The sequence below is a fragment of the Idiotropiscis lumnitzeri genome, chromosome 7, assembly GCF_059441095.1.
Source record: "Idiotropiscis lumnitzeri isolate Australia: NSW breed Sydney's pygmy pipehorse chromosome 7, RoL_Ilum_1.0, whole genome shotgun sequence".
NCBI lineage: Eukaryota > Metazoa > Chordata > Actinopteri > Syngnathiformes > Syngnathidae > Idiotropiscis > Idiotropiscis lumnitzeri.
The window spans coordinates 16,681,132-16,704,033 of NC_142397.1; the positions used below are offsets into that span (position 1 = coordinate 16,681,132).

The following is a 22,902-nucleotide window of genomic DNA, read 5'->3' on the forward strand; positions in this document are numbered from 1 at the left end:
CACTGTGTACAAGGAGAGACTGAACAAACGTTCCTAATTAAGGGTGCGCAGAACATCCAATGAGTGCCGAAAGATTCTGGAGTTCTTTTATTGGTTGTTGAAGTAGGTCCCATTTACTTTGCTGTTGTTGGCTGGAGGAGTTCAATAAGGACCAGGGGCAACCAACGGATAAATAAACTCATTAGAAACGCAGGTGACATCCCAAGACTCAAGATGGAGACATATGAGTCGGTGATGGACAACAGATCTGTAGACATCTGTCTATCATGGACAATCTTTTTTAATATATTTTTTGTCAATCTTATATACTAGTCATTTATATGCTATAATGATTGTCCACTATGTGTTAACTAATTCTTCCTGGACAATGTGCAATACATATTATAAATATCACTCATGCTTTTAAGTTGAGTAAATTAACATAACTATTGTACGTTTAAAATTTGCAGTCAGTACTCAAATGTGACAGCAGCATACATTTAAGATTTTTTTTTTTTATTACGCAAGAGTGAGAGTATTTTTGCCACCTGTGCGATTCCTATACTGAAACGCTCTGTTCTATTGCGTTCATGTTAAAAATGCTTGGATAGTTCAATCAAATTTTAAATGGCATCTTTGTAATTCAGGATTTTAGCCACCAAGTAGCGCACACGGACCACCAAGTAAACCGACGTGCTGCGTCATCGTCTGCGTCCTCATTGGCTCCACCCCCTTTCGGCTCAGCATACACGCGCTGTTGTTTTGATTGACACCCGGAGTCCGGGTTGCAACTTTTGTTTTACCCTCGATCGTCATGAGCATGTTTTAACTCCCCGAATAACGATGTCCGAAGTGCTCATGACATCAACGGAGGAAATATCACTGTGTCCAACGCAAGCAGAGGAGCGTCCCGACGGTGTTCGGAGCTTCCTGTTGGTGGATGACCAGGAAAACCTGCAGGTGAAGTTAGCTAACAATCGCTAACAATTAGCTGCTAGGCTAAGAAAACGAAACCCAAAACAACCCGAGCGATTTTGATAAATACGTTGTATTGCCAAATACTTGTCTTTCAAGATTGTTTCCGCGCTATTGTTACTGTTTGTGTGCCCCGTCACTCTGTCAAGTTTAAAACAATCTAGACTATGTTGTGCCTATGACGGTTTGTTGAAAGTCTAATAACGACTTTGTTCTGTAAAATAGAAGCACGTGAGTCATCCGACCAGCTCTTCAGACCCACACGAACCGTCTGGGCATCACTCTCAACGATGACCCGAATAAAAATGCCACCACATCTCCATTTTTTATCACGCGGTGTTGTGTTTTGGTTGAACGGGGAAGGAAGATAACAGATTTATTTGCTGTACTGAACAGTAACTTTTAGTGATTTATCGACTTGATTTCGACAGATGGCTTCCAGTCTTAAGAGCTGAGCCTCATTTTAGTAATGGAAAGTTAGGACAATTCATACTGTAATGTCGCAACATCCAATCTAGGTTGCTGACAAGGTCACCAGTTCAGCTTTCATTTCCAGGTAATAACATTTAGATCAAGATTTCATTACAGTATTTGTAACGAAACGCCACATCTTAGGGAACAACAGAAGTCATATAACCTTTAGATTTACAATAGATGAAAGTGACGGAGATATATCTGGCCTTTCTAAATTAACTTGCCTTTCTTGCGTAAGTGAACTCTTATTTTGGCAATGTGTTTGGAGCAATTTTCTTGCAGCGTTTTTCTTTAAATTGGCTGACGAGTGATCTTGTTTTGTGATCAGCACTAAACGAATTATGCCAAAAATGTCCTTTTGTACAGAAATGTGCCAATCACGATCGGTGGCCGATCAATCGGCCGACCACTACTTGTTGTTATGATGTGAATTGTGCTCCGCCATTTTGGTGGAGACCGCCCTTGTAAAACAGACCTCAGTCTCAATGGTTATTATTTTTTTGCTTGATTAAAAGTTATTGATAGATTGACTGACTGAAGCGGTGTGTCAGGTCCAGGCATAAATAGCTGGTGATAGCTGATAAACACTGATTTGTTGAGCTCCTGTATCATATTGGTACTTTATCTCAAACCCATGTATTTAAGTTGACTGAAAATGTATATGAATCACCCTCATAGTTCCAATATTTTCAGAAGGGAGTGTATTTGATAGCACTGTTCAAATTTCCTACATTTACATCGAAACTGCAGCTGAACCGTCCTGCCCCAGTATAAAACAGAATTCCCTCTTTTCTTTCTAGGTCCAGAGTGAGGCGGATTTTGTTGAGAGGCTCAACTGTTTCAATGTGGAAGGTGTCAAAGTTCTCTCCATCTTTGGGAACACCGGGGACGGCAAGTCACACACCCTGAACCACATCCTGTTCAATGGCGAAAGTGTCTTTTTTACCTCCAAGTCATCCAGCTCCTGTACGGTGGGTGTTTGGGCCGCTTATGATCCCTCCCTTAGCCTGGTTGCGCTGGATACCGAGGGCTTGTTGGGAGCAACTGCCAATCAAAATCAGAGAATGAGGCTTCTGCTAAAGGCAAGTATACATAATTGATTACTTAATGCTTTTCCCCCCAAAATGTTAATTATGTAAGTCAAAGTTAACTGACACTTGTAAGGTTTGTTGCTGATATACACTGACTCAAATTCTAACAATCTAATGAGATCCAATGCAGGAGCTCTATCAAATGTTTTGGCCTTACAAAGATAATAATGTGAGGTTTAACCTCCACAATGAGTCAAAATAATAGACTTGGCTCGCAGCATAGTAACAAAAAAAAATACAAGCTCATTTATCACAGTGAGTTACACACTAAGCCGATGATGGCTAAATAGAGCAAAAAGCAGAAACGTCTCACTTAACGAAACATGTACGTAACTAGAGGCAGCATTTCTACAAGTTAGTGCGTAATTTGAAAAGTTTGTAAAAAGGGTCATATGTAAAGGTAAAGATATGATGAAATAAATAAAAATGCTGCAATGATAAAAATACTGCAATAAATTGAGGTTCCCCCTGTGTATAGATTACTGTTCCAGAGTTAGATGTGACATAAAAATGGTTAAATCCCAGCATACTATGGCATCGGCAAACCAAATAACTTTTCACAACAGTATTTCCGGTTATTTATACTAATCATCGCCCTTTGTTGGACTTCCTTGTGTTGTCCTTTGGTTTGCATCGTAATTGATTTGTCGACTTGTTCCTCATCTCCACTGTCCACTCTTCTAGGTCCTGGCAGTGTCAGATGTCGTAATCTATCGAACACGAGCCGAGCGTCTACACAACGACATGTTCCAGTTTCTGAGCAGTGCATCAGGGGCCTATCTGAAACACTTCACCCCCGAGCTTAGGGCCCTATCCAGCCGCTGCGGTCTGGACGTGCCACTCTCATGTCTTGGACCTGCTGTCATTGTCTTTCAGGAGACAACACACACACAGCTGCTGGGCCATGGTAAATTACATTTTGTATGTAATACCACTTTTCCATTAGACCCAAACAAAAACAACACCTCTCCGCTTGGCCTGGCAATTTCATATGTAACATGGATGAAATACTGTGAAAGCGATTATGTGAGCAGCACTCAAAGCTCGCCGCCAGCGCTTATTTATTCTGAATGGAATGCACAGTCTCATTCATTTGGCCACCTCTCCGAGGCTGGTTCTCTTCACTCTGCTGCGTCCAAAGCCCTCCGGCGGCCACCGAAAGCTGCCCTCCCTCAGACGGCAGCCACAAGCGGCGGCCACCGAAAGCGGTGAGACTCCGCTCTGCAGATGGCTACCTTATTCAAGTGAATGGGATCTGGCTAGTAGTGTATGTGAGCGCAAAATTTTTAACGCAAAGGTCAACATTTCATCCATTAGTACAGCTGACATTGTGAATATGGTTGAGCATTGTTGTAAAAACACTACTGTGTTTATTGTATCTACTGTATTTTTATGACTTTTGAGATGGCCAGCGGGCAGCTCTGCCTCGCTCGCTTAAAACCAGTAAATTGGCGTGTCCAGCTGAGTTCTTTGCTGCGTCGCTGTCCGCCAATCAGATGACAGCCTGAGTTGGCTCCCAACGTTCGGCGTTTTAGAACCAAATCCAAGATGGATTTTGAAAAGTGGTTCCATTGTAACCGCTCGGCACCAGAAAAGTTGAATGGAAAAGCGACCACTCGAGGCCAAGCAAAGCCGTCTCGGTGGATTCGGGCTAATGGCTGTTTGTGTGTGTGTGTGCGCACGCGCACGTGTGTATGTATTATCTTAAATATGATTTAATGTCCTTTTTTAAAACAGAAAATTATTTTGTTTTAATGAGCGAGCCTTGTGTAGCCCTGTTATATGTAGTTGTAATTAGGATAATAAATGGAAATAAAATATGAAAAAGTTGATTCATTTATATTAAAATGACACATCAACACATTAATTGTACAACTCAGATGTGTCATAATCTATGAGGTCAGTGGGTCGGGGAAACAATGAGCATGAAACAACCAACTCTGGTGCTTATTTGAGAATCACACCAAAATGTTGTTCTGCACTCCGTATATTATATCTAAACTTTAGTTGTTCTCATGTGTGGTTCAGATTCAAAGGGGGCTTGCCATGCCGACATGCAACTCCAGAGGCGGTTTCATGACCTGGGCTTGGGGACAGATGCCTTCAGTTCGGTTCAGTACATCGGCACCCAAACCATCACGCCTCCCACTGACTACAGTGAACTGCTGGAGGTTCTCAGACAGCAAGTGCAAAACACTCACACACGTTCGCCCCGCCACCCCGGCAAAGTGTTTCGCGCTTTGGAAGTAAGCAGTGCATATTGGTGTAATAATACACATCCATTAGACACAAACAGTACCAGAGGTTTGCCTGTATTTTCAACAATGTTTTGTTATTCAATGTGTGTGTACTCAGGCCCTCAGTGAATGGTTCAGTGGTGACCTACCAGATGACAAACTGAATCTGTACAACTTCTTTCCAGACGAGTATTTCACCTGCTCTGCTGTTTGCCTGAGTTGCAAGTAAGTCATTTATGAAACCATATGAACATTGTGCCGCTTGTGCAGTAGTTAAACAGAGATATAAAGACATACTGTAGATAAAAAGTTGTTCAAGTTCCACGTTTTTTATGATATTAAAGAGACCAAGATGAATTATTTCAAAACTTTTATCCACCATAAAATGAGACCTGTACAACGACAATCTTAAAAAATAAACGAAAACAAACAAAAAAAAACTTAAGAGAAGGGTGAGGGGCAATAAAAAATAAACAATTGAGATAATGTAGTTGCCACAGAGTCCACTCCCTCTTCTGGCTGGGGATGTGGCCATATTCAGCACGGTTCAGTATGAGGGTTAGGTCAGGCCATTGCAGTGCTTTGTTGGGTCACCACCACCTCCCCTCAAATGGGAATTGTGTGCTTGATCAAAAGATGACACGATTGATCGCTGCTTTGGTGCGGTTGCTGTATGGCTAGTTGGTAGCCGCTGCTAATGTTTACGTGAGCAGGCTGTGCAAACTCAGCTCATGTTATGCTTTCCACATGATCACTTGGGTGTTGTCTGTTTTGGAGAACTTACCTTGCATAACAACTTTGTTTACTCTACGTTGCTTTGGAGATACTGCCACATAAGCGGCGAGGAACATCTCTTGTCCACGTAGCTTAATCATTTGGAAGATCATGCCAAGTCATGGCTGCACATCAGCTCAGCGTTTAGCTGCACGTTTGTTCATTGTTTACTTGTTGCTTCTTTTACTTTCCTTTTGTCTTCAATTTGCAAACCAAAGTAGTGAAGAAACAGCTGCACCCTGATTGGTTGCTGTCATGCACATTTCTTCCGCGTCTGATCGAATAAGTAATCACGAGGCCTATTTATATTGCCCTTTGGAATGTAACCGACAGAGGGGGTTGTTTTGGGCTGATGTACAGTGGGGCAAAAATGTATCTAGTCAGCCACCAACCGCGCAAGTTCTCCCACTCGCTCTATCATTTTTATCATCGTTTTCGTTTTGATTTTTAAGGAATTTATTTGCAAATTATGATGGAAAATAAGTACTTGGTCCCCTTAAAACAAGTATGATTTCAGGCTCTCACTTCTCCTGTAAGAGTCCTCTGTGTCATCCCTTCGTCACCTATATTCATTTGACCTGTTTGTTTGTACTCGTTATCAGTTTAAAAGCACCTGTCCACAACCTTAAACGGTCACACTCTAAACTCCAATATGGCCAAAACCAAAGAGCTGTCAAAGGACACCAAAAACAAAATGATAGAACTGCACCAGGCTGGGAAAACTGAATCAGCAATAGGTACGCAGCTTGATGTGAAGAAACCCAACTGTGGGAGCAATTACTAGAAAATGGAAGACATACAAGACCACTGATAATCTCCCTCAATCTGAGCTCATCTTTTTAAGTGGGAGAATTTGCACAATTGCTGGCTGATTAAATGTGGCATGAATCTGGGTTAACCTCATGTCACTTTCTTTGGCTCGTCTGATCGCCACTAGCCTTAATAGATTAGAATCAGCGGTAGTGGGACCATGGAAGGCTGGCAAGGAACATTACTGGCCGCAATACAAAATGAAGCCTTGAAATGCAAAATTTAAACGGAAATGTATGTTGTTGTTTTTTTTTTTTTAATTCCACCATTAAAAAGGCTTCTTCACAAGAAAACAGTTTGGTGCTATGCAATGTGAATTGAAGATATAGGAACTATAAATTTTATTAAACAAAAATAAATCTTGATAGAAATAGATCACAAATTAATTTTTAACTTTGAGAATCACCCTGAAGAATACTGAAGTACAGTTAGTTGAATTGAGACTTTTATACATGAAATGATTTGTTTCGGGACAATGCCTTTCTTTCTGTTTTGACGAAAAAAGGCCAATACTTGTTTACCATTGGAAGATGAATGGGACCTTGTATTTTGCTTTTCATTTTCCAGCTGCTGCTGATAACAAAATAATAATATTTAGGCCCTGCACCTGTGTAGTAATCTTTTGTTTTGTATGGTCAAAGTAGATTTCAACAAGATGATTTTTGTGTGTTGGCTACTCTGTCTACACTATAATTGACTGTGTGTGGGTTACTGTGCAGGCTCGCCTTCCCAACCAATTGCGCAGATAAGGTTTTGTTTTGATTTCCTCATTAAAATCGCATACCAACCTTATGTTCACATGTGGGAACGGGTGTTTTCTCAAAATTCCAACCTTGTATAGTGGTGAGTTTTTGCAATTGGCCATCTGTTGAAATGTGGGAATTTGATTCAGTTCCTTACAGCAAACAGTCTACTCTGGATTATTCCTTTATGCCTATGAATGTCTTTGAATTTTACAGAATGTACAATTAGGGCTGGGCGATAAACCAAAAATTTACCGTTACCGAAATGTATTAGAATGACCGACATCATTTTGCCCATGTCGGTAAATTCGGTGAGAAGTCTTTTCTGTCTGCGGCGATGTTCATGCCCCTTTAAGATGGCTACAGCGCGTGTCGTCACGTGACTCCACCCTTCTGAACAAGAATGTAAACTGGACGCGTTCGTAGCTAGCGATTCAAATCCTGAAGCGGCTGACACGGCTGCAGACGAAGTAACGTTCGTTGAAATTGTTCCTGTCGCGCTTGTCCCGAAAAGAAATTCGAAATCTGTCGTTTGCTAATGTTTTGGGTTCCATAAAGACGATGTTTGAGCAAAAGAACATGAACTACAAAGTGCGTCGTAAGCACCTGAAACAGCGCGTCCAACCTTTTCTTTTTCACCACCCACAACACAACCATGCTGTTGACTTGGAGCTTGTGCTAAAAGTTCAAAGTGAGAAGCAAGGTTGGACAAGTGACAACAGCCCACTAACGGAGGCGACACCTTACGAGAGAACGTCTCGGTGGTGGACGCGATAGCCTAGCACATAGCTAAAGATAGAGCTCCTCTAGTTACAGGATTTAAACGCCTCATGAACGTAGCCGACAAGAGGTACGAAAATATTTGCCGCAAACAGCACTTCCCGATATGGACAACATCGGGACGGGAGCGGAGACTTGTCAAGCATTTTGCATCCACATCCGACTTGTGGTAGAGTCGCAACATGGATCCCTGTTTGAGCCTGAATGTGCAGTACATAGACGACAAGTGGCGACTGCGCACCGGAGTACTCGAGACGGCACATTTTCCTGATGAAGCACACGCGTTTATTTGCATTGGCATTCCATTGACATTTTTTTCATTTTATTTAGCATTTTGTTTACAGGCGACTAGCTCCTTTGCACATGGCGTTATATATATTGTTTACAAGATACCTTTACACAAATCTAGGCCTTTGCAAATGGCATTACAGCATCTCGGCACAATCTATTTGCAGGAAAAGATTTTGTGAGAGGTACCCTTTTTCTCCTGTTCTTTGTGACATTGTTCAAGTCATGCAAAGCAAGCTATTTTGAATGTTTATTCAAATGTTTTTTGTACATTTATTTTTCATTGAAAGTAATGTGTACTAGTTGGTCAATAAAAAAAAAAAAGCAGTTAATATGCATTTCCTGCATTTATTTTGATTTTGGTCCTCAGGGGGAATTTATTGGGCATTTATCATCATCGAGGTAAAATTGCCCAATTTATCGCGATATTGATTTTAGGTCATATCGCCCAGCCCTATGTACAATAGATATCTAGCCATTCATTATCATAAAAGTCAAAAGATTAATATAAAGAGTAATGACTGGAGCCATAGTGTGCAAACATTTTAGGCCCACTATTTAAATATGCATCTCAGAGGTTGCACTAAACTTCTTTTGGATGGACAGTTAAATTGAGTCATTTCCCGCAATTTAGTTAATATAGCACAGCTTTGCGGGAACGATGAGGCCATTTTTCTTTGTACTGAGGATATTTTGACATTAAATAATAAATATGATACAAGGGTTTATGTTCTTTGTATTGGAATATTTCAGCTTGAATTTGCAAGTATTTACACATAGATCCGTTTAAAACATGTAGTAGATCACAACATATTTGTTAGAAAGTACCTTATTTTCAAGTAAGCAAAATGATTGGAATACCCTGAATATTTTGTTGTCTAAGCATAAGTTCTTACATTGATCAACCACTCTTCAACACTGCTACTCCATTTTGGGTCTCCCTTGTAATTAAAGTGTAACCAACATCAAATCAAAGCAAACTATTTTGTTGCCGAGATGACATGGAAAATCAGTCATGAACTTTGGTCATAGACAGTAAAGCAACCAATGGCATTCTTAGAAAAAAGAAACCTGTAAATTTGAACAAGATGTTTTCCAAAATGCTGGTTGATCTCCAATTTGTTTCGGAGCAAATAAAGATGGAAAGAATGGTATAGAATTAGTATGCATGGCTGTCGCCATCGTAAAGGTTTTTAACATTCTTGCAATTTTTTTAAGTAGCATTTGAACGTTTTTGTATAGATGGCCTGAAGGTGTATAGATATGTCCGCCACTGTAAACATGACCACAAACGCCAATGCCCATATTCTTAGTGACAGAGCTACTGCTATCCCATATCTTATATATTAGGTCTTATCTCCTAATCACTTAATCACTTACATAGTTGGAGCATATACTGTGTTATGTATGTAGCCCTTGCATGAGATGACTGTAAGAATAGTTTACTTGTGAAACTTAAAAAAAAACTGCTGTGTTGGTCTGAGCCATGTGCTGTTTTGTGTGGGCTCCAGTATTCGCTGCAAGAAAGGAATGAAGCATTTGCGAGACAGGGTCCCTCACATGGCAGATGGGCTATGCCAGTATGCACACCAGTACAACAACAAAGTCCTCATCTGTAAGGTATGTTAATCTCTTGACATCAATATGTTCAGACAAAGCACTGAATAGAATGTTGTTGGGATTATCTGAAATGGTTTAGATTTGAATCAGTTTCTTCATGTCACCCCCCCAGAGGTGCTATGAAGGTGGCAGAGAGGTGACAGTTGTGCCAAAAACCTCGGCGTCCTCAGACAACCCGTGGCTTGGTCTTGCCAAGTTTGCCTGGTCGGGGTAGGTTCCTCTTTATATTTTACTCCATCCATTCCTTCAGTGTTAATTATCCCCTTCCTTCTCAGCTATGTATTAGAATGTTCCAACTGTGGCGTCATCTACCGCAGCAGACAACACTGGTTAGGGAACCAGGACCCAGAAAGCAGCGTAGTGCGTTCTGAAGTCAAACATGTTTGGGAGGGGGTAAGTAAACCTCTGTTTCTTCATCTAATGCAAGATGGGATTTTAAAACACTTTTAAACTTTTTTACAAGTTGTACTCCTTCAGGGATTTCTGTGAAACTGGCCTTGTCATGAGAGAGGGGGATGGAAGGATGCTGAGGAGGGGGAAGGGGGAGAGAGAGAGAGAGAGAATGTGTGTAGATGTAGATGCCAATGAATACATAGTTCAACTTATATTTGTTGTCCCAAGACAGCCAACGCAATTAAAGTGAAACATCCGCTCACTTGTGTACTCTCCGATCTTCAACAAACTTCAATATATTGTTTTTGTCAGAGTACTACAGGCATCGGTTTTCATCATACCAGAACTAGAACTAAGTGTACTTCCTGCTTTTGTGTCTAAGATTCATGGGAAATGTAGTCCAACTAGCTTGTTCCGCAGTCAGACCTAACAAAAGCTGAGCTTTTCAAAATGTGTGACAGTAAGGTAAACGACACAGCCAGCGTTTAATACCTGCCCGGACCGAGCAAAAAAGGTTGGATAATGGTGAGTTGTTTACAGCTGTTGAACTGTATGCCAAAATAATAGCTTTTAGCTTTAGCCAAAGTCATAACACAACCACCAAATCACCGGCTTGACCAGCGATCTTCAAACTTTTTTCCATCTTTCGGAGGATTCTCTTCGACTCCAATCAACCTCCATGTAGTTGCAAGGCAAACAAAAGTCATACGCTGCAATTACAATAAACTATTTAACTTACAATGCTTGACGAGAAGTACGCATTATAACCCGGTGCACCTTATGTATGAAAAAGTTTTATAGACTCATTCATTGATATTGCGCCTGATGGTTTGTGTAATACGTTAAGATATTTTCAGCCAAATCTGACACAATATTGCAGATGTAAGGTGCATGTTTTTTTCTTCCTTTTTTGTCAGGGTTCTCCAGGAAGCATCTCATACATTTATCCCCCTTATTACCCAGTTTTGTTCCAAAACCTGCTTTGAAAAACCAAACTCTACGAATTATATATACAGTAGAGGTTATCGCGGTTAATGGGGACCGAGACCACCCGCGAAAATTGAAAATCCGCGAAGTAGCGGCGCACCTTCAAAAATGCTTACAAAAATATATATATATATTTATATATATATATACAGGTAGAGAGAGAGAGAGTGAAATTCATGTTATAACAAAAAAAAACAAATTATTATTAAAACTTATTAATTTTTTTTTGTATTTATTCAATTACTTCTTTTTGTATTTATTTAATTACTTCGACTTTTACCTGCTGGTACGCCGTCCGGTGTGCCCTGTGAAATGAAAGGTGGCATTCTTCATTTATTTGTTTATTCATTTATTCATTCATAACTGACAGCCTCGCAGCTCCGCTCGTGCCCGGGCGGAAGAGGTGCTCCTCTTCGGCTTAATTGTCACGCACGCCGGACCTGCTCCCCCGAAGCGTGTCTCCGTTCGGTTGAACTCGGTTTCATTTCTCCCTGCTCGTGCCCCGGGCGGAAGGTGCTCCTCTTCGGCGTAATTCCCACGCACGCCGGCCGGCCTCCTCCGGAGCTCTGGTACGGTCCGAACCGCGCAAAACGTCGCCCCCGATCGTGCCCGGGGGAACGTGCTCTTCTTCGTCCACTCTCCTCTTCGCCCACGCTCGTCTTGGGTGCACGCCGGCCGTCTAACCGCTCCAGCGCCCCGTCGTGCCGCTCGGCGAAACTACAATGCCCCCGAATATTTTTTAGACCCGCGAAGCTCTGAACCCGCGAAAGGTGAACCGCGAAGTAGCGAGGTTTCACTGTACTCCCTAAAAATGCATAGTTAAAACTGTAAATTACCTGTAGCCTTCCACACTCTTAAAATACATACTAAAGTGAAACACATATAGCAATTGAGTAGGGCCTCCTGTAAGTCATTTTAAAGTCAGGGTGTATACCACAGAATATAATGAGCCTTGAGTGAAGTTGAATGAGGAATACTATACTTGGTCATCACCAATGCCTTTTAAAGTAAATATTTTGCACATGCCTGTAAATCTTTACCTTTGTCGCCTTCCAGTCGGACACCTTCCTCACGAACCACCAGAATGCGGCCCAGAGGGTCCTGGATGGGATGAACTATGCGATACAGTCGGTGTCCGAATACAGCACTGGCCCCACCAAAGCTGTCACTGCTTGGCTCACTGATCAGGTGGCGCCACCGTACTGGAGACCAAACACAGAGATTACGGTAAGTATCGCACAAACTCGACATATTGAAAATGAGAAGTATTTTATCTTAAAATGCAGAAAGCCAATAGAAAAAGAAGCGCTACTTGCTATAGATGTACTTGTGCTTCAAGTTCAAGCCCAGGTACATACACAGTATTCAAGTTAATCTAATAAGGAAATATAATACAAGTGTGAGTTTGTCAAGAGAAAATCTGTATTCTCATGGGCTGTGAGGCACAGTGTATGATTCACATTCAAATAGGAAAACAAAGTGAATTGAAAGAATGCAAAGGCTAAACTGTGTGGTTCGACTCATGACAGTGACAGGCGATGGCGTCCAACCCAAGCCGACTGAGCTGCAGTGAGTGTTTTAACTGTTGTTATTGTCCTCCTCTGTGCTCCCGTGCTCGTTAGGCTTGTCATGGCTGTCAAAAAGTGTTTGAGGAGGCAGAGCGGAAGCACCACTGTCGGTCGTGTGGCGAGGGCTTCTGTCACCTGTGTTCCAGCCAAAGGATGCCTGTGCCAGAGAGGGGCTGGGGTAGCAGCCCCGTCCGGGTGTGCATGGCCTGCTATCGTCAGGGAGGACCGCCCGAAACCAACAGTCAGGGTCAGACATGAACATCCTATTGCTGACCTCTTCACATTTGAAGTTAAATCAAAGTTACATGAAAGACGGTGTTTGGGTGCTGACATTGTGGACATTTGTATCATGTTTTTAAGGATTGCAGTACATATATTTACCTCTAAGGTGTAAATACAACCACAATGTGTATGTTCCTTTTCCTTTCTTCTCTCTTAGTGTGTATAGCGGAGCCTCGTGGTCTCATCGCTCGCAGGGTGGCGGAGATGGCTCAGTCCACCTTAGACATCGTCAGCACTGCTGTCGACTACCCACTATGTGAGTTTCTTCAAGTCAAGTAATACTCACTTTTGAAAGGCTGATGCATTTTGTTCACAAGTTAAAACAGTTACCAGTTCTCTGGCATGCTACTGTTGAATTAAGAATTAGAGAACTCTCTACACACCCCACGATTATCTTAATGCAATTAGTCTGTTTAAGAGTGAATGTCAGGCAGCCCGGTCGCAATGGCAAGTGCAGGTTTTGTTACCAAGATGACTCGTAAAAGCAGTACAGATGGCTGAATTTGGAGCACCGAATCTTTCTATATTCTATAAAAATGTCTGCAGGCACCAACAAGGCAGCCTGGATTCTACAAAACCCCAATTCCAATTACATTTGGATGTGTAAAATGTAAATTAAAAGATTTAGAAAGATTTTTCGAAATCGTTCAGCCCTACTGTCAACCAAGTAGGTGCCGCTTATCGGAAGCTAACATACATCTGCATTTTGGAAGTCACTTAAAAGTGGCTCAGGATCTTCGACTGGCCCAGTTATCAAGTCACAGGAAGCAAAACTTAATCTGGCTGTTTATTCACAGACACTTTATCAGGAACGAAAATGTCAAAAGATTACTTGGTTCTTCCATTTTACACTTTGGGTACACCAGATTCATATACAGGTACACAAACAAGTACATTTTCCATGCTGTCACCTTGACCAATTCTTACTCCTGTTTTTTGCCAGTTCAACAACTTCAATCCACTATTTATTGTATGGCGTTTTGCGTAGGCTTTGTGAAAGATGTGGCTCGACCAGACTACTGGATCCCCGACCAGGACATCACCCAGTGTCACCAGTGCTCGAAAGTCTTCACCCAAGTCATGTCCAAGCACCACTGCAGAGCCTGCGGTCAGGGAGTGTGTGGCCTCTGCTCCACACACATGAAGCCCGTGCCTTCAAGAGGGTGGGACCACCCTGTGCGAGTGTGTGACAACTGCAACGCCTGCACCAATAGTCTCTAAAGTACGACTCGAATTAAGTCTCGAATCAAACTAAATGACAGTCTGTGCCTCCCAAAAAGGCTTCATAACAGGGGCTGGCCAAAGACCAGTTTGGTTCCTCTCTTCTGCCTTGACAAACTGATTCTTCTTCATGTCGAAGCAAAACTGATCGGAGATCAGTTGTCGGCTTCACTGCAGGTTTCGGCTGCTTTCAAAAGTATCATGACGTCTTGAAGTCCTGCGCCAAGCGGCCTGTAGAGGAAAAGTGGAGAACAACAGAACCAGTGGGATTCTTCCAACTACTGCAGTAGTAACCTCTTTTCCAAATATGACAGTCACTTTATATACCCTCACATTCTATCTTGCGAGGCTCCAAATCATTGGACTTTTTTTTTTCTGTTAATTCATTAGACAGCTGCCTGTCATAATTGTCCTTGAAGGTTACATAAGTTGCTGGATGGAGGTAAACAATAAATGCTTGAGCTCACACGCTACTGCATGTGCAAGCAAGCGAGGTCATCAAGACAGGGGTGTCACACATTTTTGTTGGGGGGCCACATTGTAGATATGGTTTCCTTCACAGGGCCATTATCACTCTGAGTGTGAACCCAAAAGTTTTCAAAGTTGTTTTGAAATCAGAAACCAGTAGAGACTCTATCTTCAAATATTACATGTACTATTTTAGGGGCATTCGTAACAGAAAATGCTTGCAAAATCTCAATGTTTTTTTTTTTTAAGTAAAGGCAATTATGTCCATTGACACACAATCGCATAATTTGCTTTTGCGGGCCACATAAAATGATTTGACGAGCCCGATCTGGACCACAAGCTTTGGGTTTGACACCTGTATGTTCAGAGTGTCTAGCTCCAAATTCACATATCACTCTACCTAGCAGCCATAGTAAGTGAAAATATGTGTAGCATATATTAATAGACATTCCAATGTGTTGAAAAACTCTTCTGAGCAAGTTCGTTCGTGCTTGCTTTCTCAATCTCATCAAAATTAGGTTATGCTGATGCTTACACTGACTCAATAAGTCCCTGGCATAAGAAATACATAATGTTGGGACTCACTGGAGCAAGTTTTTATGCCGAACAAAGTCATCTTAAGTTTGTTTATTCTGGTTTATTTTAAATAAAAAGGGCCAAATTGACCATCAAAAATGCTGTTTCTCTCTCTCCCTCTCGCCATTCCCTTACACAGTTGTTTCTGTAATTGCTTATTTTAAATGCCTAGCACAACTAAAAGTACATTTGTTTGGACAAATATAATAATGACAATCCTCAACGTTAAGATGTCTACCAATCATTACTCTCCAATGTGTATGTATGTTGGGGCTTGGCCAGGCTCAGCTTGAAAAGTCAACGTGGGTTCCCCCTTCCCATGGGCTCGCCACCCGTGGGAAGTGCCAAACAGGTCGGATGCCGGCAAAAGAACGGACCTTGGCGGTTCGATCTCCGGCTCCAGAAAGTAGCTCTTGGAACATGGATTGTCACCTCTCTGGCAGGGAAGGAGCCCGAACTGGTGTGCGAGTTCCGACTAGACAAAGCCGGACTCACCTCCACACTCAGTTTGGGATCTGGTACCAGTCTTCTCGAGAGGGTTTTTACACTCTTCCACTCTGGAGTTGCCCAAGTTGTGGGGATGCCTATTGCCCCGCCAAACACACACACACACATACATGTCGTACATGCGCACACGCATATTGTCTCTTTCTCATAACTGCCCATGATCGTTATCTGTTATTATTGTAATTTATCTCCAGAGAAGTAATTTCCTGTTATGCTGGATATGAAAGGCCGCCACATCTGATCTTGAGGGACCTGCTTGAAGTTGAACATACACTAGATTGGCTTTTATATGCTATTGCCTGCTGGGTGTGGGGTGTAGTGCCTAATATGTGCACACGGAGACGCTATAAGAATAGAAAAATTGAACCCCGGTTGGTTGAACTCGCTCACTGTCAACTCAAGTGTCCTGATTAATAAACCTCAGCACGGTCTTTCTTTGAGGATGACGTTCTATTTGTAAGTAATACATAATTAACCTACTTAATTGCCATTCATTTATCAATAGTGGAAAGGATCAAAACGAATGAATGGCGAATATTAGTGTCTAAAACAATGGTCACCAACTCCGGTCCTTGAGGGACCCAATCATGTATATTTTAGATGTTTCCTTGCTCCCGAATGATTCAAATGATCATCTTATCAGCAAGGCCATTTGAAGCGCGATAACGATCCTGCTGGGGTTGGATGCATTCTAACCATTCGTTTGCAAAAAAACGGAAATATAGGCAGTGGACGTTTGTAACCGGTGGCGTTTTACACATGGGGCGACCATCCAATTTGGTGATCAGACCCGTGCCGCCAATTTGGATCGCAAAGCCCTGAATGTTTTCATATTTGGGAGTAGTGGGGGGTATACGGTGGCTTCTGTAGGTATATGCCCTCTATCCCAGCAGGATGTCCCTTCAACGTGGGTAATAATATGATGCATAGGTGTGTTTTTACATCGAGCGGGAAGGAATGGGAGACTGTGGATACATAGTCCTAATCCACACATCCAGAAAAGTCTTCGTCCGCCACACACTCAATCAATAGCTGGGCACGATCTCCATCGATCAGTGTAGATTCCCTCCTATCACTGTCAGGCCGCCTCGTTTACACGCGACACTGCAACTGTCCAGCAGTCTTGGCACTTAAGTACTTTGTACACGTAATAACTACGAAAACTATTCGCTACACGTTGGAGGACTATGGAATACAATTCCGAGCATCACTATGGTTCTTTAGTCGGACATGTAGGCTGCTGACCAGTCACCGCACTATGTAAGGTCACGGTTTTACCTAAAAATGAAAAAAATGAAAACTATCACCCAACATCAGCTGAACAGCATACTAGCAAACAATGAAACAACCACAACAATGAACTCAGAAATGCAACAAACACAAAACACGTATCTCTAATGCCATTCCTATCCCAAAAAGAAATAAAATGAACATTAAATATGTAGTGCTGTGGCAGTAGTAATGAGCACACACGACTGACTGTGAACACGTCTTTATTCCAAGACTGCCAACAACAGAATAACACACAATCACAAATTCGCGCCAACAAACATTAACATGAATACGCCCCCAAACGGGATGCCTGCTGGGTGAGAGGCATGGTCCTAATGTCCGCCACACAGCCCCCCCCCGAACACCCAGAAGGTCGCTCAGAACAAAAACCTCACAGGGGGCTTCACCGGCCTGCCACAACGACTACGCAGGCCATCCTTTAGTGGTGCAGTTGAAACCCGGTGGGCAGGGGGGTCAGGCCACACATTTGCCACGAGCTGCTCAACCACTGCCCCAACAGCTATATCAGAAGCATCTGTAGTTAAGGCAACTTGCGCAGTCGCAATCGGGTGGACCAGGAGAGTCGCACTCGCCAGGGCGTCCTTTAGTGGTGCAGTTGAAACCCGGTGGGCAGGGGGGTCAGGCGAGACAGGAGCGGGAGCACGACACACAACGTCGTCGCGCGGAAGTGAGGGCGTGGACTTTGGAGGGCGACCGCGGCGAGGGACGTGGGCCGGCAACAGCACATCGCCTGCAACCAAATGAGCTGGTTTTAGCCTATCTACCGAGACGCACTCCCTTCGCCCACCCATATCAAGCACAAAACTCTTATCGCCGCGCTCCAGCACCCTAAACGGGCCGTCATACGGTGGCTGCAAGGGCGAGCGGTGGGCATCGTGGCGCACAAAAACAAAACGGGCTGACATAAGCGCGGACGGCACGAATACCTTGGGAACACAGTGGTGAACCGGTGCAGGGCTCAGGGGCCCCCCCGACAAAAAGGAAAAGGGCGGAGCGTCCAAACCGTCTGGCAGAAATTCACCAGGTACGCGAAGCGGCTGACCGAGCACCAACTCAGCAGGAGCGGCGTTAAGATCCTCCTTCGGCGCTGAACGTAAGCCGAGCAAAATCCATGGCAGACGGTCGACCCAGTTACCGTCCGATAACGCAGCTCGCAGCGCAGCTTTAAGTGACCGGTGAAAACGTTCGCACAAACCGTTAGCCTGCGGATGGTAGGCAGTAGTGCGGTGCACGCGCACACCCAACGATACTGCCAAGGCTGACCAGAGCTCAGATACAAACTGGGGGCCCCTGTCCGAGGTGATATCGGACGGCGTGCCGAAACGCGCGACCCAGGACGACAGAAACGCACGGGCTATATCCACAGAGGTCGTGGAGGACAGAGGAACCGCCTCAGGCCACCTAGTCGTCCGGTCCACCATAGTGAGTAGGTGAGTAAAACCTTGCGAAGGGGGAAGGGGACCTACCAAGTCCACATGCACATGGTCGAACCTCCTGGCCGGAATCGGAAAAGGTTCAAGGCTCGACCTGGTGTGTCGGTGGACTTTGGCACGCTGACATGCTACACAGGCCGCTGCCCACATCCTGACGTCCTTACGAAGCCCGGGCCAGACAAACTTTGCCCCAACCAGCTTGACCGATGCACGGACGCCAGGGTGTGACAGGGAGTGGATCGAATCAAAAATCCGGCGACGCCATTCCAACGGAACTACAGGACGAGGGCGGCCCGTGGACACATCGCAGAGGAGAGCAGTGCCACCGCCCCGCAACACCACCTCCTCAAGCTTAAGAGCCGTACTCACTGCCTTGAGGTTGCGGATGTCAGGATCAACGGACTGGTCGGCAGCCATTTCCGAAAAATCAACCCCGAGCTGGACTGGACACACGATCGCGCGCGACAAACAATCAGCTACAGGGTTACACTTACCGGCCACGTGCCGAACGTCCGTCGTAAACTCTGAAACGGCCGCCAAGTGCCGCTGCTGACGGGCCGACCATGGTTCAGTAACCTTTGACATCGCAAACGTAAGTGGCTTATGATCTACGTAAGCCGTGAAACGGCGTCCTTCAAGAAGGAAGCGAAAGTGGCGCGTCGCAAGGTACAAAGCCAACAACTCTCGGTCGAAAACACTATACTTGCGTTCGTTATCCCGCAGCTTACGACTGAAAAACGCAAGAGGCTGCCACACATTTGCCACGAGCTGCTCAACCACTGCCCCAACAGCTATATCAGAAGCATCTGTAGTTAAGGCAACTTGCGCAGTCGCAATCGGGTGGACCAGGAGAGTCGCACTCGCCAGGGCGTCCTTTAGTGGTGCAGTTGAAACCCGGTGGGCAGGGGGGTCAGGCGAGACAGGAGCGGGAGCACGACACACAACGTCGTCGCGCGGAAGTGAGGGCGTGGACTTTGGAGGGCGACCGCGGCGAGGGACGTGGGCCGGCAACAGCACATCGCCTGCAACCAAATGAGCTGGTTTTAGCCTATCTACCGAGACGCACTCCCTTCGCCCACCCATATCAAGCACAAAACTCTTATCGCCGCGCTCCAGCACCCTAAACGGGCCGTCATACGGTGGCTGCAAGGGCGAGCGGTGGGCATCGTGGCGCACAAAAACAAAACGGGCTGACATAAGCGCGGACGGCACGAATACCTTGGGAACACAGTGGTGAACCGGTGCAGGGCTCAGGGGCCCCCCCGACAAAAAGGAAAAGGGCGGAGCGTCCAAACCGTCTGGCAGAAATTCACCAGGTACGCGAAGCGGCTGACCGAGCACCAACTCAGCAGGAGCGGCGTTAAGATCCTCCTTCGGCGCTGAACGTAAGCCGAGCAAAATCCATGGCAGACGGTCGACCCAGTTACCGTCCGATAACGCAGCTCGCAGCGCAGCTTTAAGTGACCGGTGAAAACGTTCGCACAAACCGTTAGCCTGCGGATGGTAGGCAGTAGTGCGGTGCACGCGCACACCCAACGATACTGCCAAGGCTGACCAGAGCTCAGATACAAACTGGGGGCCCCTGTCCGAGGTGATATCGGACGGCGTGCCGAAACGCGCGACCCAGGACGACAGAAACGCACGGGCTATATCCACAGAGGTCGTGGAGGACAGAGGAACCGCCTCAGGCCACCTAGTCGTCCGGTCCACCATAGTGAGTAGGTGAGTAAAACCTTGCGAAGGGGGAAGGGGACCTACCAAGTCCACATGCACATGGTCGAACCTCCTGGCCGGAATCGGAAAAGGTTCAAGGCTCGACCTGGTGTGTCGGTGGACTTTGGCACGCTGACATGCTACACAGGCCGCTGCCCACATCCTGACGTCCTTACGAAGCCCGGGCCAGACAAACTTTGCCCCAACCAGCTTGACCGATGCACGGACGCCAGGGTGTGACAGGGAGTGGATCGAATCAAAAATCCGGCGACGCCATTCCAACGGAACTACAGGACGAGGGCGGCCCGTGGACACATCGCAGAGGAGAGCAGTGCCACCGCCCCGCAACACCACCTCCTCAAGCTTAAGAGCCGTACTCACTGCCTTGAGGTTGCGGATGTCAGGATCAACGGACTGGTCGGCAGCCATTTCCGAAAAATCAACCCCGAGCTGGACTGGACACACGATCGCGCGCGACAAACAATCAGCTACAGGGTTACACTTACCGGCCACGTGCCGAACGTCCGTCGTAAACTCTGAAACGGCCGCCAAGTGCCGCTGCTGACGGGCCGACCATGGTTCAGTAACCTTTGACATCGCAAACGTAAGTGGCTTATGATCTACGTAAGCCGTGAAACGGCGTCCTTCAAGAAGGAAGCGAAAGTGGCGCGTCGCAAGGTACAAAGCCAACAACTCTCGGTCGAAAACACTATACTTGCGTTCGTTATCCCGCAGCTTACGACTGAAAAACGCAAGAGGCTGCCACACATTTGCCACGAGCTGCTCAACCACTGCCCCAACAGCTATATCAGAAGCATCTGTAGTTAAGGCAACTTGCGCAGTCGCAATCGGGTGGACCAGGAGAGTCGCACTCGCCAGGGCGTCCTTAGTTTGTCGAAAAGCCTGTTCCCGCGGTGCAGACCACTCGACAGTATCATTAGCTTTCTTATTTTTCAAGGCATTGTAAAGAGGATGCAGGAGGTGGGCCGCACGCGGGAGAAAACGGTTATAAAAATTAACCATGCCCAAAAACTCCTGCAGCGCCTTAATTGAGGCCGGGCGGGGGAAATCCACCACTGCCTTCACCTTGGCGGGCAAGGGGACCGCGCCCTGTGCTGAAATCCGGTGGCCTAAGAAATCAATCTCAGCCAGACCAAATTGACATTTCGCTGGGTTAACGATCAGACCATGCGAATCAAGACGCTTGAAAACCTCTGTTAAGTGCGACAGATGTTCCTCTGGTGAAGGACTGGCCACCAGAATATCGTCAAGATAAACAAACACAAAGTCGAGGTTGCGCAACACAGAGTCCATCAATCTTTGAAAAGTCTGTGCTGCCCCCTTCAGTCCAAAAGGCATGCGCAAGAATTCAAAAAGACCGAACGGGGTTATCACCGCGGTTTTGGGCACATCTTCCGCCTGCACAGGCACCTGGTGGTAACCACGGACCAAGTCCACTTTTGAAAAAATGGTGGTGCCCGCCAAACGGGTGGAAAAGTCTTGAATGTGTGGAATGGGGTAACGGTCATGCGTAGTCACATTGTTAAGGCGACGAAAATCACCACAAGGCCGCCAGGAACCATCCCTTTTAGGCACCATGTGTAAAGGCGAGGCCCACGGACTGTTAGAACGCCTCACAATCCCCAAACGCTCCATTGTAGCAAACTCCCCTTTTGCGATCGCTAATTTGGCCGCGTCAAGGCGACGCGCGCGAGCAAAAACTGGCGGGCCGACCGTGGGTATGAAATGCTCCACCCCGTGTTTAGTGCATGCGGTGGAAAAGGCTGGAGTCGTTAGGGAGGGAAAGTCTGTCAGCAGGCGCTGATAAATGTCACCCGATGCCAAATAATTCGCATGCGTTAATGGCCCGAGTCCCCCAGCCTCACACGGAAAAGTAGCAAAAGAAACAGCGTCAATCAAACGGCGGTTTGCGACATCACGTCGGGGTCACCAATGTGGCAGTAGTAATGAGCACACACGACTGACTGTGAACACGTCTTTATTCCAAGACTGCCAACAACAGAATAACACACAATCACAAATTCGCGCCAACAAACATTAACATGAATACGCCCCCAAACGGGATGCCTGCTGGGTGAGAGGCATGGTCCTAATGTCCGCCACAGTGCAAAGCATTCTGGGAGTTCTTCAGCCTCAGCCAATCAGATGGCTGGTTAAATAGATGTCGTGAGTGGTGTGCTTTGGGCAGCGTCTGTTGTGTAAAGGTTAATCTAACCATTGGTGTTTCTTGCTTGCAATAAGACCAATAAAAAGACAGACTACGACATCGTCCTTTTATTCAGCTTTCTCCCGCACCTATATTCTGGTCGGTGTACACTGACCATGGTCTCAAACCGTCACCAACAGGGGGCGCTAACACACTGTTTAATGCTCCCAGTCAGAACAGTGGAGAGCTCACGAAAGTCACGCGTAATGTACAAATCTTTGTGACCCAGTTCTCACATAGGGCACTTCGAATTTTAGTTGTCCCCTAAACGGTACTTTTTATTCTTGGAAAATATTGTAATGCTTTGCGGCGTTTGGTATATGAATGGCATGAGAGATACACGTTTTGAGTTAATTGCATTTCTTTGATCCTTGTTTTTTTGTTGTATTGTTTGTGAGTATCTTTTATTATTAGTTTTGTTTATTAGTATCTTGTTAGTTTGGAAGAATCTTTCAACGCATCG

At 45.2% G+C, this 22,902-nt stretch overlaps 1 protein-coding gene across 1 annotated transcript; it reads left to right on the forward strand.

Annotated features, from left to right (window-relative positions):
• The first annotated feature begins 652 nt into the window (after nucleotides 1–652).
• Nucleotides 653–15,350, forward strand: LOC148333776 (zinc finger FYVE domain-containing protein 1). Its single transcript, XM_088301313.1, has 12 exons — nucleotides 653–939; nucleotides 2,229–2,510; nucleotides 3,204–3,426; nucleotides 4,548–4,765; nucleotides 4,875–4,981; nucleotides 9,663–9,771; nucleotides 9,884–9,981; nucleotides 10,047–10,164; nucleotides 12,208–12,378; nucleotides 12,774–12,966; nucleotides 13,159–13,257; nucleotides 13,990–15,350. The coding sequence occupies exons 1-12, from the start codon at nucleotides 823–825 to the stop codon at nucleotides 14,220–14,222; spliced, it is 1,968 nt and encodes a 655-aa protein (XP_088157439.1). The 5' UTR covers nucleotides 653–822; the 3' UTR covers nucleotides 14,223–15,350.
• Nucleotides 15,351–22,902: the final 7,552 nt, after the last annotated feature.